This window comes from Rhinatrema bivittatum, chromosome 5, assembly GCF_901001135.1.
Source record: "Rhinatrema bivittatum chromosome 5, aRhiBiv1.1, whole genome shotgun sequence".
NCBI lineage: Eukaryota > Metazoa > Chordata > Amphibia > Gymnophiona > Rhinatrematidae > Rhinatrema > Rhinatrema bivittatum.
In genome coordinates, this window is record NC_042619.1 from 290,576,057 (window position 1) to 290,594,246 (window position 18,190).

Here is an 18,190-nt window from a genome sequence, read left to right on the forward strand (position 1 = left end):
TGGTAAGTGGGATCATCGTCGATGGTAGTAGAAGAAGGATCCGGAAGTTTGCGGTGATAGCGAGAGAGGATTACAGCTTAAGCAAGGATACGTGGAAAACATTGTGGACTCGAAGAGAGGACGGCAACCTCAGCCGATACGAAACTGACCCCACTCTTTCGGCAACCTGGAATGGTCCACAAAATCTGGGCGCAAACCTTCATGAGGGGAGACGGAGTCGGATATTCTTGGTGCTAAGCCAGACCCGGTCTCCTGGCTGATAGGTAGGAGCCGGTCGTCGGTGGCGGTCAGCCGCCTGTTTGGCGGAAGAGGCTGAGCGAAGCAGTTTGTTCTGGGTCTTCTGCCACAAGGTCTGTAGCTGGCGCGCCGTCAGCTGGGCAGCTGGAGAGGCGCTGGGAGTAGCGAGAGGAAGTGGAGGTCTCAGCTGTTTCCCGTAGACTAGCTGGAATGGTGAGAGCCCGGTGGCTGCATGAGCTTGATTGTTATAGGCAAACTCAGCCCAGGGCAGTAGTTCTGACCAGTTGTCTTGTTTTTCATTGGTAAAGGCTCGAAGGTAGGTCTTCAGAGACTGATTCATCCTTTCAGACTGTCCGTTACTCTGCGGGTGGAAAGCTGTAGAGAAGCTGAGCTTTACCTTGAAGCACTTGCAGAGAGCCCTCCAGTAGCGTGCAACAAACTGGGGGCCCCGGTCGGAAACGATGTCCTGCGGGAGGCCGTGTAGCCTGAAAATATGCTGGGCAAAGAGGAGAGCTAGTTCTGGTGCAGAGGGTAACTTGGTCAACGGAACCAGGTGCACCATCTTCGAGAAGCGGTCGACGGTAACCCAGATAACCGTATGACCGCGAGACGGGGGCAAGTCCACCATGAAGTCTGTAGCTAGATGGGTCCAGGGTTCTGTGGGGACAGGCAGAGGCTGAAGGAGACCGCACGGGGGTCCAGGACTGGGCTTTTGACGGGCACAGGTGGGACAGGAAGCAACATAAGTGCGCACATCTTGTCGGATGTTGGGCCGCCAATAGAAGCGGTTAAGGAGTTCCAGGGTCCTTTCGCATCTTGCGTGCCCTCCAGTGAGGGAGTCATGAGCCCAGCGTAGCGTCTTTAAACGGTCTCGTTGGAGAACCACAGTCCTGTCTTAGGAGAGGACCGTCAGGGCGGACATGCGAACCTTACTAGGGTCGAGGATATACTGTGAAGGTTCTTGGTCTTCTTCGGAAAAGGAGGTCCGAGAGAGAGCATAGCTCGGAGATTCTTAGCCGCCGGCCGGTATTGTAAAACAAAATTCAAAGCGGCTGAAGAACAGGGCCCAACGGGCTTGGCGAGGGTTTAGTCGTTGAGCCTGGGACAAAAACTCTAAGTTTTTGTGATCCATATATATGGTGGTCGTGTGTCGGGCCCCCTCGAGCCATTGCCTCCATTCTTCAAAGGTGAGTTTGATCGCCAACAGCTCCTTGTCGCCAATGGAGTAATTAATCTCGGTGGAGGAGAACTTCCTGGAGAAGTAAGAACATGGCAGAAGCTGTCTGGAATTGGAGTATTGACTGAGGTCCGCTCTGACGGCAATGCTGGAGGCGTCGACCTCGACGATGAAAGATCTAGCGGGATCGGGATGACGGAGACAGGTGTCCGTGAGGAACGCCTCTTTCAAGTCGGTGAAAGCTACTACCGCAGCGTCAGGCCAGTTCTTGGCGTCGGCTCCCTTGCAGGTCAGGGCAGTAAGGGGAGCGACCCGATGCGAGTACTGTGGAATAAAATGTCTATAAAAGTTAGCGAAGCCCAAGAATCTCTGGAGGGCCTTGAGACCCTTGGGTTGAGGCCACCTAGTTATGGCAGCTACTTTTTCAGGGTCCATGCAGAATCCTGTGGAGGAGATGATATACCCGAGGAAGGGCAAGGCCTCGGCCTCGAAAACGCATTTTTCAAGCTTGGCGTACTGGTGATTGTCTCGGAGAGCCTGTAGGACTTGTGCGACGTGGCGACGGTGAGTCTTCAAATCCTTGGAGAAGATGAGTACGTCATCGAGATAGACAATGACATGGGAGTGGAGCATGTCGCGTAGGACCTCATTCATGAGGTTCTGGAAGACGGCTGGGGCGTTGCAGAGTCCGAAGGGCATTACCAGGTACTCGTAATGCCCATCCCTGGTATTAAAGGCCGTCTTCCACTCATCCCCGGGGCGAATGCGGACAAGGTTATAGGCCCCTCGGAGGTCTAGCTTGGTGAAAATGCGTGCTCCCTGAAGGCGGTCCAAAAGCTCAGGGATCAAAGGAAGAGGATACCGGTCTCGTTTGGTGATGGCATTCAAGCCACGATAGTCTATACATGGACGGAGAGAGCCATCCTTTTTGGCCACGAAGAAGAAGCCAGCTCTGGCGGGTGAGCGAGAAGGACGAATGAAGCCCTTGGCAAGGTTCTCAGTCACATACTGAGACATAGCAGTAGTCTCAGGCAAAGACAAAGGGTACACCCGGCCACGGGGAGGCGTGGTGCCCGGCAACAAGTCAATTGGGCAATCAAAAGGCCGGTGTTGGGAGAGTATTTCAGCCATCTCTTTGGAGAAGACGTCAGCGAAGTCTCAATATGGCTCGGGTAGCAGAAGCGAGGAGCAGAGATGCAAGGTTTTCAGTGGACGTGAGAGACGTAGACAATGTTCAAAACAAAAGGGATTCCATCGGGTTAGCTGAAAGTTATCCCACTGAATAACGGGCGAATGCTGTCGCAACCAGGGTAGTCCAAGAATCAGGGGGTGCACAGCACACTCCAAGACTAGCAGGGAGATTTCCTCCGAATGGAACAAGCCTGTCTGGAGAGTCAAGGGGGCTGTGGAGCAGGTGATGACACCAGGGAGCAGGGTGCCCCGGATAGAGGAAATCCGCAGTGGAGGAACTTTCTGTAGCGTGGGGAGAGACAGCTGATTTACCAGGTCGGCCACAATAAAATTCCCCTCGGCACCAGAGTCGATGAAGGCGCGGATCTGGAGCTCCCCATCGGGGTATTTCAGAGTCACTGGCAAAGTACATAGAGGAGCTGATCCTGTAGCGCCTAGGTGTAGCTCCTCGGTATAACCTAGGCACGGTCGTTTCCCGAACGTTCCAGGCAATTGGCGAGGAAGTGCCCCTTGCCTCCGCAGTAGAGACAGAGGCCCAGCGAGCGCGCCTCCTCCTTTCTTCAGGAGTCAGCGGAGATCTACCCAATTGCATGTGTTCTCCACTGCTGACAGAGGCCGGGAGAGCCTTAGGAGCCGGGGTTCTGGAGGCAATGGACGACTGTGGTGATGCCTTACGGTAGGAGCGGGTCTCCTTGTCCCGCTGCTGAAGGCGACGATCCACCCTGCCAGCGATGTCAATTAAGTCCTTTAAGTCCTCCGGGAGTTCCCGGCCTGCTAACTCATCCTTGATGTGACTAGCAAGCCAACTTCCATGGCCAGCGTGAAAAGTCAATGGTGTAATCGGCCACCGAGCGTGTCCCTTGCCTGAGGTGCAAGAGCTCAGAGGCCGCGGTGGTCTGGCGTGCAGGATCATCAAAAGCGAGGCGAATGTTGAGGACAAATTCCTGCAGATTCTGTAGCAAGGGGTCCTGACACTCCCACATGGGTGAAGCCCAGTCAAGGGCCTTACCATCCAGTATCGAGAATATATATGCCACTTTGACTGCATCTGAGGGAAACTGTGCAGGCAGGAGGGCAAAACGCACGTAGCACTCATTTAAAAAGCCACGGCAAGTCTTGATATCCCCGGCATACCGGGTCGGCGTGGGTAACTGAGTCTCTGAAGCTGAACTGGGTGCTGGTGCCGGAGGAGGGGCTGGAGGCGGTTCCGGAGAAGAAGCCTCCATGCGGGAGACCAGCTGTTCCACGGTAGCAGCAAGTGTATCAATACAGTGCTGTTGCTGCTGGAGGTGTTGTGCCATCCCTGGGATGGCCCGCAGGCTTGGGGCCTCTGCCGAGTCCATGGCCTTGCAAACTGTTGCAGTCGGATACTGCTGGCGAGATAGTGGACCCTTGGGCTAGCCTACCTAGGGTGACAGGGTAGGCCAGGAGGCGGAGCTACAAGCAGGAGGAGTTCACCCGGGAACCAGGAACCCCCCGGGAGGAGCCCGTAGGGCACTGGGACCACGGGACTTGGAACAGAGGCTGAAAGTCCAGGGGTAGAGATAGGCTAGACCGGAACCAGAGCAAACAGGAAGGATAGGAAGTCCAAGGTACCCGGGAAGCAGAGGACTGGCTGTATAGGGCCGAGGGCCGGCTGAAGGCAGGGCAGCGGGCGGCAGCGGAGTCTGTAGCAAACCGGAGGCTGAAGCAGGCTGTAGGCTGAAGCGGAAGCAGGCCGGGGTCGGAGGCTGGCTGCAGGCTGAAGCGGAGTCAGAGGCAAACCGGAGTCAGAGGCAGGCAGCAGGCAGAAGCGGAGTCAGAGGCAAACCGGAGTCAGAGGCAGGCAGCAGGCAGAAGCGGAGTCAGAGGCAAACCGGAGTCAGAGGCAAGCAGCAGGCAGAAGCGGAGTCAGAGGCAAACCGGAGTCAGAGGCAGGCAGCAGGCAGAAGCGGAGTCAGAGGCAAACCGGAGTCAGAGGCAGGCAGCAGGCAGAAGCGGAGTCAGAGGCAAACCGGAGTCAGAGGCAGGCAGCAGCCTGTAGCGAAGTCGGAATCAAACCGGAGTCAGAAGCAGGAAACATGGAGATCACCAGGAACGCAACTATGGAGTTGTGAACCTCGTTGCAAGGCGATGAGAGAGAGTTTGGATGCCGGTTATATCGGGACCCGGGTGTGACGTCAGCAGCATGGGCGGGGCCAGGCTTCCGGGAGTTGAGCACTCAAGACAGGCGCGCGCGAGACTGACGAGAAGCAGGCACGTAATGGCGGCCGCCACGTGGAGTGAGAGAAGCCCCCGGGGTCCAGAGCGGGCGGAATGCGGTGATTCCTGAAACGGAGGTAGGCGGGTTTGAGCCCTAAGCGGAGGGAAGCGGTAGAGACCGCAACATAAACCACATACAAATTCTTACCGAGTTGACATAATTAATAATTTCAAATATCCTCTTTCTTATGGTTTCCATGCTTTTATTGTATTTCTGATACTGAAAAAAAAATGAAAGAATTATTAATTTAAATAGTGAAAGTGTGGGAGGAGAAATAATACATTGTACCATACAAATATTTGGTTATGAATTATTTATTTCAAAATTTATATACCGTACTATAAAACTATAAGAGCAGCTTACAATAAAATAACATGCACAAAAATATGACAAACAAATAACAAACATGATTACCCTCTTCACTGCTATTTTCTGAACCCCTGCACAAAAATTAGAAAAATAAACCCCCACCCTATGAGGTACTATGAAACAGGAATGCCTGTTTCCAGAAATTTCCAGAAGTTTCCAGAAATTTTGATAGCTCGGTTTTGATCACAGTATAATTGGTAACGTTATTACAACATTGTGGAGCTATTACTTGTAATAGTTCTTTTACCAAAATGTTGCAATCTAAATCCATGTCTCGCAGATACATGGAAATAGCTGGGCAGAAATGAAGTGACTAGAACCATCTGAAAATGACATTGTAGCACAAATGACTCCAGAGTTAATGTAGATGAAGTTGGGGTCAATTCAATAGTGAGGTAAAGGAATCCACTGTATAGGCCTTTGAAAGTGAATGGCAAGTGTGAGTGCAGTGGTTCTCATTACAAGTAACAAGGCTGCCCAAGGCTACTGCTGTGGTCTGTTTACTAGGGATGTGAATCGTTTTTTGACGATTTAAAATATCGTCCGATATATTTTAAATCGTCAAAAATCGTTAGGGCCACGATACAATACCAATTCCCCCGATTTATCGTCAAAAAATCGTAAATCGGGGGAAGGGGGAGGGCAGGAAAACCGGCACACTAAAACCCCCTAAAACCCACCCCCGACCCTTTAAATTAAATCCCCCCCCCTCCCGAACCCCCCCCCCCCCAAATGCCTTAAATTACCCTGGGGTCCAGCGGCGGTCCGTAGCTAAATCGGGGGAAGGGGGAGGGCAGGAAAACCGGCACACTAAAACCCCCTAAAACCCACCCCGACCCTTTAAATTAAATCCCCCACCCTCCCAAACCCCCCCCCCCAAATGCCTTAAATTACCCTGGGGTAGAGCGGCGGTCCGAAACGGCCTCCTGCTATTGAATCGTGTTGTCTTCAGCCGGCAAATCGTTTTCCGTACGGAAAATGGCGCCGGCAGGAGATCGACTGCAGGAGGTCGTTCAGCGAGGGTTCCGGACCCCCGCTGAACGACCTCCTGCAGTCGATCTCCTGCCGGCGCCATTTTCCGTACGGAAAACGATTCGCGGCAGGAAATCGCTCCCGGACCCCCGCTGGACCCCCAGGGACTTTTGGCCAGCTTGGGAGGGCCTCCTGACCCCCACAAGACTTGCCAAAACTCCAGCGGGGGTCCGGAACGACCTCCTGTAGTCGAATCGTGTTGGTCTATGGCCGCCGCCATTTTGTGCCGCCATTTTGGAAAATGGCGCCGGCTGAAGACAACACGATTCAATTGCAGGAGGCCGTTCTGGACCGCCGCCGTTCCGGACCGCCGCTGGATCCCCAAGTAATTTAAAGCATTTGGGGGGGGTTCGGAAGGGTGGGGGATTTAATTTAAAGGGTCGGGGGTGGGTTTTAGGGGGTTTTAGTGTGCCGGCTCACGATTTTAACGATTTTCACGATACTTTACACACCCAAACGGCAACAATACGATTCCCTCCACCTCCCAGCCGAAATCGATTGTTAAGACGATCGAGGACACGATTCACATCTCTACTGTTTACCTCTCCCCAACTATCTGAAAGCTTTTGAGATGAGCCAGTGCTTCCTCGAGCACAATCGTTCTTGGCTGGTGTAATATCATTTTAGTTTTTTGCTGACCTTCCTTTTTCTTTTTTGCCTAAAAGATGAGTTGTAAGACCACAGCATTGAATACATTGTTGAAATACTCACCATGCTGTTATCGGCTACTATACGGAGTTCAATATACTTTTCTGCTTTCAGGAACGCCTCGCCCTGTTAAAAAAAAAGGTATGATAATCAGTCCCATTAGAAACTTAGTGTAATTCTTGTTACATAATCGTGTCTTGTTTTTGCAGTATGCTTTTTCATACAAACTACGTGTCCTGCCACACTTTCTGTAAGGGAATGCCTGGTTCAAGCCCAGCTTGTATGTTAAACCAGAGTGGATTAACATACAATTTACAGGGGTCTAGAGAAACTGACAGAAGGATAAAGATTAATTTACAACTTACAGAGATGCAGGGTGACATATACACACAAGGTTAAAGGTTAGCATATCCCTGATGCAATTAACAATACCTGCTTTGTGTTGGTGATAGGGATGTGAATCGTTTTAGGACGATTAAAATTATCGTCCGATAATTTTAATATCGTCTTAAACCGTTATGGAACACAATACAATAGAGATTCTAACGATTTATCGTTATAAATCGTTAGAATCGTGAGCCGGCACACTAAAACCCCCTAAAACCCACCCCGACCCTTTAAATTAAATCCCCCACCCTCCCGAACCCCCCCAAATGACTTAAATAACCTGCGGGTCCAGCGGCGGTCCGGAACGGCAGCGGTCCGGAACGGGCTCCTGCTCCTCAATCTTGTTGTCTTCAGCCGGCGCCATTTTCCAAAATGGCGGCGAAAAATGGCGGCGGCCATAGACGAACACGATTGGACGGCAGGAGGTCCTTCCGGACCCCCGCTGGACTTTTGGCAAGTCTCGTGGGGGTCAGGAGGCCCCCCACAAGCTGGCCAAAAGTTCCTGGAGGTCCAGCGGGGGTCAGGGAGCGATTTCCCGCCGCGAATCGTTTTCGTACGGAAAATGGCGCCGGCAGGAGATCGACTGCAGGAGGTTGTTCAGCGAGGCGCCGGAACCCTCGCTGAACGACCTCCTGCAGTCGATCTCCTGCCGGCGCCATTTTCCGTACGAAAACGATTCGCGGCGGGAAATCGCTCCCTGACCCCCGCTGGACCTCCAGGAACTTTTGGCCAGCTTGTGGGGGGCCTCCTGACCCCCACGAGACTTGCCAAAAGTCCAGCGGGGGTCCGGAAGGACCTCCTGCCGTCCAATCGTGTTCGTCTATGGCCGCCGCCATTTTTCGGCGCCATTTTGGAAAATGGCGCCGGCTGAAGACAACAAGATTGAGGAGCAGGAGCCCGTTCCGGACCGCTGCCGTTCCGGACCGCCGCTGGACCCGCAGGTTATTTAAGTCATTTGGGGGGGGTTCGGGAGGGTGGGGGATTTAATTTAAAGGGTCGGGGTGGGTTTTAGGAGGTTTTAATGTGCCGGTTTTGCGATTTTTCGATTTTTCACGATTTTTCACGATATTTTACCCCCCCAAACGGCAACAATATGATTCCCTCCCCCTCCCAGCCGAAATCGATCGTTAAGACGATCGAGGACACGATTCACATCCCTAGTTGGTGACGTGTCTCACAGCAGTGAAAACAAAATAGCTATGTTGCAAAAGTGTTCAGTGCTGCTCTGTATGCTAGGGTGCCTGCACCCAGCAACATAGCATAAGATAAAAGACTGATGCAGACAGACAAAGGAGGAGAAGGCAGAAGAACAGAGAGACATGCTGTGACCTTGAGCTCTCCTACAGGCAGTTTTGCATCACATAAGGGATGTGTTACATTTCATTATCATTATTATTCCTGACATTAATTTCATAACCAAAGATATATAAGGGCTGATATTCATCTGTGGCTGCAAAATATACCTGGCTATCTTAAAATTAGCTGGATAAATGCATAGCTGCTCCCTGGCTGAATATCGCCTCATATGTCTTTGGTTATGAAAATATCAGAAGAAATTATATATATACATATATATATGTATTGGTAGTAGGAATAGTAATGATAATGCAATGTAACACTTATCTAGCTAACTTTAGGCCAGCCCTATGGCACGACCAGTGTTAGCCGCATAAATTAAGCAGCTAACTCTGAATATTGGAGTTGGCTGCATAACTTATGTGGCTAACTCCGCTCATCCCGGAATCGCCTCCAGCCCACCCACGATTTATGTGGCTACATTTTAGCCATATAACTCTTAATGTGGCTAGAATGCAGCTGCACATGGCTATGAATATTGCCAATTTTCCATTTAGACAAATAACTTTTCAGTTATCTGTTTAAATGGCTTTTGAATATCAACCTCCTAATAAATATTAATTGTTTTGTTGTGTAATGTGTGGAGTGTAATGTGGGAGTGTAATGTGAAGTGTGGGAGTGTGGGAGTGTAATGTGAAGTGCCCCATGTAACAGATCCTGTCACAGTGGAAATCTGAAAGGTCCTGACCCTTGTGTTCTTGTATCCTTACCATGCCAACACACAACATGATGGAATAGCAGTCTTGACCATTCCTTTTGGCATTGACGTTGGTGTAGCCACTCTGTTTCATTATCACAGATTTTCATGTACATAAAAATTATTGACTTATTTTATACCCACTTCTTGGCTACTTCTGGATCTTGAGGTCTTGGCATTGGGATCTTCTTCCCAAGTAGTGTTTGTGACGCCACAAGTTTTTGGGACATTTTTAAGATCCTCGTATTTGTAGACTGCATGTTCATTGCCATCTCTCAGCTTCAAGGGTTCTATCAAATAACTCTGAGCCTCAGTCTTAAAGAAGCCTCTGTAAGATAATTGCATGAATGCTTAAAACAGAAAGATATACCTATCACTTGTCAGCACATTATATATATTATACTTTTCTGTACAGAATGCTTTACTGAAAATGAAAATATCAACACACGAAACAATTTCTGGAGGGATATACTATCTATGATATCCAAAGTGTCTACAACACTATCACCTCCTCTATATAGGGGCGGATTTTAAAAGGCCCGCTCGCGCCGGCGCGCCTATTTTGCATAGGCCGCCGGCGTGCGTAAAGCCCCGGGACACGCGTAAGTCCCGGGGCTTTCGAAAAGGGGAGGGAGGGGGCGTGCCTGGGGGCGTGGTGCCGGCCCGGGGGCGTGGCCCAGGCCTCCGGACCAGCCCCCGGGACCGGAGGACGGAGCGGGGCTGCCGGTGATGCGTGCAAAGTTAAGGGGGGGGGGGGTTTAGATAGGGCCTGGGGGGTGGGTTAGGTAGGGGAAGGGAGGGCGAAGAAAAGTTCCCTCCGAGGCCGCTCCGAAATCGGAGCGGCCTCGGAGGGAACAGGCAGGCCGCGCTGGGCTCGGCGCGCACAGGTTGCACAAATGTGCACCCCCTTGCGCGCGCTGACCCCGGATTTTATAAGATACGCGCGTATCTTATAAAATCCAGCATACTTTTGTTCGCGCCTGGTGCGCGAACAAAAGTATGCACTCGCGTATTTTTTAAAAATCTGCCCCATATTGTATTAAATTTATATGAATTAAATTGTGTTAAACCTCTCATTCGTGCTATTTCATGTATGAAAATATTTTTCTTAAAATTATTTAAGAAGGAGCGGAAAGTTTCATATAATATACTTTAGCTACCACCAATTGGTAGACTTAAGATTTTGTAATCATAAATGATTTGCTACGCATCCCGCCCGCGGCTGTCCCGCGCATGGGCCTGCTCACCTTCATGGTTCCACAGCGGGTCCTGGGACGACCTCCCTCCCGGTAGTTGCCAGCCCTGCCAGGCCCCGGCGTCCCGCGGCGGCGGTCGCCAGGCCTTGCACTGCACGTCAGGCCTCAGGCCGAGGCTCGGCGTCCTCTGTCATGTTAGCCACACCCCTACGCGCGCGCGCGCACGGACCGCCATGACTCATGTAGGGCCAAGGGCGGGTCATAGCTCCGTGGCGCACCCTGATTGATCCCTCGATATAAGGAAGTTCCTGTCTTTGCTTCCTTGCCTTGGCAATCGGGTCGGTTTGTTCTAAGATTGCCTCTGCGTTTGTTCCTGCTCTTGCCAGTTCCTAGTCTCGTTCCAGGATCCTTCTGTTCCAGTTCTGTTCCTGACTTGTTCCTACATCCTAGTTCCTGCTTGTTCCTGTGTTCGTCTTTCTGTCTGTCTGTCTGTCTACCCAGGTAGTACCCTCGGATTGTCTTACTGGTACTGACCTCATCTCGTTCCTGACCTGCCTGCCTGCCTGCCGCCTGCCTCAAAGACCTCAGCTTGTTCCTGACCTGCCTGCTTGCAGGCCGCCTGCCTCAAGACCTCAGCCTGTCTTTGACCTTGTCTGACCTCCGGTACCTGACCCCTGCTTTGCTGACCATTCCTCGGACTGACCTCTGGATCTAACCTTTGCCTGCCTGACCTTGTCTCCAGATTCTGGCTCTGTTCTTCGCCTTGTCATCATCACCAACTCTGTTCTGGTTCTCCGTGTTCTAACCAGCCTCCAACTTCAAACCCGATCGCGCTCCCCCTGTGTCTGTGGGCACACCGAACTTCCATTCTCTCAGGAGACCTTGCGAGGCCCACCTAAGTCCAAGCGGCCTGGGTCCCTACAGGCTCCTCCTGGGGGGACCTCGGGCTTCCAGTGGTGAAGCTCTTCACTGTCTCCTCCAGTGCTCCACCCCCCTGGGGGCAGTTACCTTCTGTTCCCTTTCAGGAGGTGTTCCTTCACTGTCCCAGGACAAGGGTCCACCCCCTAGCGCAACAGGTTGCCAAGGCCATGGACTCGGTGGAATCTCCCGCTTCCAGGGCCCTACCAGGACTGGCCGCCACAGTGAAACATCAAGCTTTAGAGATGCTGACCTCTTTGGTAGAAGAACTGCGCTCTCAATTACAAGATACAGCAATGGCCAACCCGGTTGGCCTCTCGGCCACTATGCTTCCCAAAGCAACTTTGGCACTTCCTGCACCCCCCAGGTATAATGGGAACCCACGCTCCTGTCGTGGCTTTTTTAATCAGTGTTTTATGCAGTTTGTTGTTTTTGAAGGAGATCATTAAAGTCACCTTCATTCTGTCTCATTTGGAAGGGAAGGCTCTGGCATGGGCCTCTCCCTTATGGGAAAGTTCTGACCCCATCCTCTCCAAGCTATCTGACATCATTGCTCTCTTCAAGTAGACCTTCGGAGACCCAGGTCGCATGGCTATTGCTACTCACAACTTACTCCACCTCCGTCAAGGGTCAAGAACCCTCTCCGAATACACAGTTGAAGTTTCGGACTTTGACCACAGAATGTCGGTGGCAAGAAGACTGTCTGCAAGCCATCTTCCTAGATGGACTCTCCTGTGCTCTGAAAGATGAGCTCTTTTTCCGTGAGACTCCCACATCTCTAGAAGACATGATCTCCCTTGCCGGGAGGATTGATCATCGCCTCCATCAAAGATGCCTAGAAGTAAAGGCTCCACGCCCTCCTCCAGTACGCCCCACAAGTGCACTCCAGTGAAGAATCTCTGCACTCCAGTGAAGAATCCTGCACCACCACCTTCCTCCATGGTAGAACCTATGGAGGTGAATCGTGGGCGATTGTCTCCGACCGAAAATCTCTGTCGGCGAAAGGAGGGGCTCTGCCTTTACTGTGGCACTTCTGGACATTGTCTGCAGTTTTGCCCCATCCATCCGGGAAACTGCAAACCCTGAGCCGGGTAGGGGTCCCGAGCTTGGGCGCAACTGTTTCTGACCCTCAACTCTTGCTTCCTGTATCCCTGGGCATTAAGGCCCACACCATTGCGACTACTGCTCTCATCAATACTGGAGTGAGCGGTAGCTTCATTACGGATGACATCATCAAACTCTTGAAAATACCTCTCCAACCCCTAGAGGTGAGTCTTCGTATTGCCTCCATCCAGGGGGAACATCTTCCAGGTCTCATTACTCATCAGACAGTGGCTATCCATCTCACTGTAGGTACCCTCCATGAGGAAGAGACATCTTTCTACATCCTAAAATACTCAACTCATCCGGTAATCCTGGGGCTACTCTTGCTCCGGTCCACGAACCCCAGTTCGATTGGCAGTCCCTGCAGTTGGTACAGTGGGGCCCAAAATGCCAAAAGACTTGTCTGCACTGGGTATCCCCCGTGATACCCGTCTTGAAATCAGTTACCCTTCCAGGTTTACCTCCACACTATTCTGAGCGATGTGTTCTGTAAGCAGAAAGCAGATACCCTGCCTCCATTACACAAGTTCAACTGCCCTATTGAACTTCTGCCGGGCACTATGCCTCCCAAAAGCAGAACCTAACCGTTGTCCCAGCCTGAGACTCAGGCTATGTCAGAGTATATTAAAGAGAATCTAGAGAAAAGCTTTATCTGTCCATCTGATTCCCCCGCAGGAGCGGGGTTCTTCTTTGTGAAGAAAAAGGATGGTGGACTACATCCCTGTATTGATTACAGGGATCTCAATGCAATAACTCGAAAGGATCGATACCCGGTACCCCTCATTAGCCAACTGTTTGATCGCCTCGAAGGGGCATGAATCTTTTCCAAGCTGGACCTGTGCATACAATTTCGTACACATCCAACTTGATGACATTTGTAAGATGGCATTTAATACCAGAGACAGCCACTACGAATACGTAGTAATACCTTTTGGGCTATGTAACGCTCCAGCCGTCTTTCAACACCTCATGAATGAAATCTTCCGAGATCTCCAGTACAATTTTGTAGTTGTATACCTTGACGACATTTTGATCTTCTCTAAGGATCTAGAATTCCACCGTGAACCCATCCGCATCTTCCTCCAATGTCTGAGAGAGAATCATTTGTATACAAAACTGGAAAAATATCTGTTTAAACGGAATCGCTTAGCCTTTCTTGGATACATCATCTCTGATTGTGGATTCTTAATGGGCCCGGAAAAACTTCAGGGAATCAGTGACTGGCCTCAGCCAGTAGACCTTCGAGCGTTGCAACACTTTCTAGACTTCACCAATTATTACTGGAGCTTCATTGTGAATTACTCTTCCACAGTTGCCCCACTCACTGCTATGACTAGAAAAGGGGCCAACACGCAAGTTTGTACACCTAAAGCAATTGCTGCCTTCCAGAGGATTAAAGAAGCCTTCAGCTCTGGCCCCTGTCTCTTTCATCTGGATCCCAAACGTCCATTTGTTGTGGAGGTCGACGCGTCAGCGATCAGTGCCGGAGCCATTCTGAGTCAACACTCTCCCATGGGAAGCTAATCCCCTGCTCGTTTTACTGACCACAAGAACCTCAAACATCTTAAAGAAGAACAACTTTTGAACCCCCGTCAGGCCCGGTGGGCCTTATTCTTCGAGAGGTTTGACTTTAACCTTTGCTTTCGTCCTGGTTCCAAGAACCTGCTCACTGATGCGCTGTCCAGATCTTTCGAGCCTGAAGATGTCCCGGAAGTTCCTAGCTTCATTATCGACCCTGCTTGTATGTCCCTGGCTGTGACTACCACAGTCCCTGTTGGGAAGACTGTCGTTCCTCGCTGGCTATGTGAGCGTGTCTTAAAGTGGGCCCACGACTCCAAACAGGCAGGCCACCCTGGTCATGCCAGGACCCTGGAAATTCTTCAAAGGCACTATTGGTGGCCTACTATGGCGCAAGATTCACAAAACTATGTGGATTCGTGTCCCACTTGCGCCCAGCAAAAACCGCCAACAGGGAAGCCTTGGGGCTTGCTTCAGCCTCTCCCAGCACCTACCGAGCCATGGTTCAGCATTTCGACGGACTTTATTACTGATCTACCTCCTTCCCAGAATAACACGGTGATTTGGGTCGTCATCGACCGTTTCTCGAAAATGGCTCACTTTATCCCCTTGCCGGACCTTCCTTCAGCCCCGGAAATGGCAAAACTCTTCCTGAAGAACATCTTTCGCCTCCACGGACTCCCTAAGGAGATTGTGTCCGATCGGGGACCACAGTTTGCTGCCAAGTATTGGCATTCCTTGTGTCGAAAGTTCGATATTTCCCTGAGTTATACATAGGCCTATCATCCCCAGGCCAATGGGCAGGCTGAAAGGACCAATTGGACCTTGAAGACATTCCTACGCTCCTATGTAAATGATCAGCAAGATAATTGGTTGGATTTTCTTCCCTGTGCTGAACTGTCGCATAATACTCATGTCGCAGCAGCCACCGACATATCCCTGTTTGCAGTAGTCTTCAGAAGGCAGCCCCGACTGCCTCTTCCTGTTCCTCTGATGGTTCTGTCTCCAGTGGCTCAATCCATGGCTCAAACCATTTGCCAAGTGTGGACCCGAGTAAAGGAGCGACTGTCACAAGCTGCTGAACGCACCAAGCGCACTTCTGATCTTCATAGACAACCCGCTCCACTCTTTTGAACCTGGCCAGAAAATGTGGCTGAGTGCTCGATACATTCGACTGAGACTTCCCTCTCACCATCTGGCTCTGAAATACATAGGACCATTTTGTGTAATCCGAAGAGTGGGAGCTGTCTCATATCAACTCCAGCTACCTCGTTCATTGGGTATCCACAACACATTTCACGTCTCCCTATTGAAGCCGTTGGTCCTCTCCTGGCCCTCACGCAAAGACCCTCCTGCTCCACGTATCTCTGCAGAACCTGACACTTCTCTCCAGGTAAGACAGGTCCTTGACATCCGGCGACACCGAGCAAATGGGTGGGCTATGGGGCCGAGAAGAATTTGTGGGAACACTCCCAAAACGTCCTTGACAAGGATCTCCTGAGGACCTTCCATAGAATGTACCCTGAGAAACCACAGCCACATAGGGGGAGACCTAGAAAGGGGGGGGGGGGGTACTGTTACACACCCCACCCATGGCCGTCCCACGCATGGGCCTGCTCACCTTCATGGTTTCACAGTGGGTCCCGGACGATGTGGCATGGACCGCCCGGACTCATGTAGGGCCAAGGGCGGGTCTTAGCTCCGCGGCACACCTTGATTGATCCCTTGATATAAGGAAATTCCTGTCTTTGCTTCCTTGCCTTGGCAATCGGGTCGGTTTATTCTAATATTGCCTCTGCGTTTGTTCCTGCTCTTGCCTGTTCCTAGTCTCGTTCCAAGATTCTTCTGATCCAGTTCTGTTCCTGACTTGTTCCTGCATCTTAGTTCCTGCGTCCTGCTTGTTCCTGTGTTCATTTGTCTGTCTACCCAGGTAGTACCCTTGGACTGTCTTACTGGTACTGACCTCAGCTCGTACCTGACCTGACTGCCTGCCGCCTGCCTCAAAGGCCTCAGTTTGTTCCTAACCTGCCTGCCTGCCTGCCGCCTGCCTCAAGACCTCAGCCTGTCTTTGACCTCATCTGACCTCTGGTACCTGACCCCTGCTTTACTGACCATTCTTCGGACTGACCTCTGGATCTTAACCTTTGCCTGCCTGACCTTGTCTCCAGATTCTGGCTGTGTTCCTCGCCTTGTCATCACCAACTCTGTTCTGGTTCTCCGTGTTCAAACCAGCCTCCAACTTCAAACCCGATTGCACTCCCCCTGTGTCCATGGGCACGCTGGACTTCCATTCTCTCAGGAGACCCTGCGAGACCCACCTAAGTCCAAGCAGCCTGGGTCCCTACCGGCTCCTCCCGGGGGGGACCTCAGGCTTCCAGTGGTGAAGCTCTTCACAGCCTCTGTCGCCTCCAGTGCTCTGCCCTCCTGGAGGCAGTTACCTCCTGTTCCTTTTCCAGGAGGCATTCCTTCACTGTCCCAGGACAAGGATCCACCCCCGAGTGCAACACAATCCACCATCAACCTCATATTTTTTTCTTTTTTATCAAAGCGTGCTATGTGAATTAAAAAATTGTTTAAAAAAAATTCAATATTTACTTAATGCAACAGTCCAGCCATAATTAACTTTATGTTTTTAAAAAATCTGATATTTATTTAATGAGAATCTAATGATGATGTAACTTCAATTATGTCAGTGCTCCAGTGGGAGCACTGACATAATTGAAGTTATGTCAGTGCTCCAGTGGGAGCACTGAGAGGAGAGGATCACCTTGCTGGTGGCTGAAAGGAATCAGTAAGGTTTTGCTTCGGACATTGTCTTTTTCAAAAGTATTGGGGCAAAGTTAACTATTTGGGAATATTATTTAGTGTGTTTGTGTGTTTGTGCTTTTAATAGTCAGTAAGGCAGCGAATAAACAAGTTAGACTGTATTTTTATATGGTCAGTCATTAAGGCAGCTAGTAAGCAGTAGTTAGTGTGTTTATTTTGAAAAGTCTGAAAGGCAACTAGTAAGCAGAACTCAGTGTTTGAATTAAAAAAAAAAAAAAAGTAGCCAGAAGCTAGAAATAAGCTAGGAGCAGTGTATACCCAAGTAAAAAGGTTGAAAAGTTCAGTTCAGTTACTCACCTTGGAAAGATGTTGAGGTAGTGTGATTTAGTTTGATAAGGTACCAACATTTGTTAATCAAGAGAGCAGTGAGTCACTCTGGCTAACTAACTGAAGTTAGACTGTATTTCCCAACCCTCCCACCCCTTGCCCACCCACCCCTAGATCATCCTTTAATTTATAGGCAGGTGCCACTTTCACAAAAAAAAAACAAACAAAAAAAAACACTTTATTGAGAGTGATCAGTCCTTTGTAGGTCACTACCAGACATATAGTGAATTCACTAATACATTTAAAGGACATTAATTAGACACATTCCTACTCCCATAGCAACCTAAAACTTAACTAGGAACTGAACAAAATTGAGATTAAGGCAGCAGCCCAGCAGCAAGAGGGGGGCTTCCCAGTCTTTTGCATCGAGTGTGACATGTATGATTTTTTACTTGTCGGTGAGAAGTTGTACATGTGCATGCGATGCAAAGAGCTCCTGGCTCTCAGAAAACGAGGCTGATCTCTGGAGGCTGGAGTAGCAGACCTGGAGGAGGTGAGGCAGACAGAGAGGTATATAGATGAGACCTTCAGGGACATAGTAGCCAAGTCCCAACTTCAGACTGGCAGCCCTGGTGCTGCCTTGGAGGAAGAAGGTCTCATGATTGGAGAGCATCAACTGGGTGCAGCAGGAAAGGACCCTGTAGCAAGGACCTGCACTCCAGGTGATGCATTGTCCTTTCGCACCGAGGATATCTCCCCAAGGCCTACTGCCCAGGAGGGAAGGGTTAGGTCAGCCGTCATAGTTGGTGATTCGATTATTAGGAATGTAGACAGCTGGGTGGCTGGTGGGTGTGAGGATCGCCTGGTAACATGCCTACCTGGTGCGAAGGTGGCAGATCTCATGTGTCACCTATATAGGATTTTAGACAGTGCTGGGGAGGAGCCGGCTGTCGTGGTACATGTGGGCACCAACGACATAGGAAAATGTGGGAGGGAGATTCTGGAAGCCAAATTTAGGCTCTTAG

The 18,190-nt window shown here is 50.6% G+C and overlaps 1 protein-coding gene across 2 annotated transcripts in view; it reads right to left on the reverse strand.

The window, feature by feature from the left end:
- LOC115092793 (zinc metalloproteinase-disintegrin-like batroxstatin-1) overlaps positions 1 to 18,190 on the reverse strand; it is a 201,580-nt gene that overhangs the window by 134,632 nt on the left and 48,758 nt on the right. For both annotated transcript variants that reach the window (XM_029604111.1, XM_029604112.1), the window contains 3 exons: positions 9,481 to 9,664; positions 6,960 to 7,022; positions 4,995 to 5,066 (listed from right to left, as the gene is read on the reverse strand). In XM_029604111.1, coding sequence (XP_029459971.1) covers positions 4,995 to 5,066; positions 6,960 to 7,022; positions 9,481 to 9,664 — 319 coding nt within the window. The remainder of the gene's footprint in view (positions 1 to 4,994; positions 5,067 to 6,959; positions 7,023 to 9,480; positions 9,665 to 18,190) is intronic.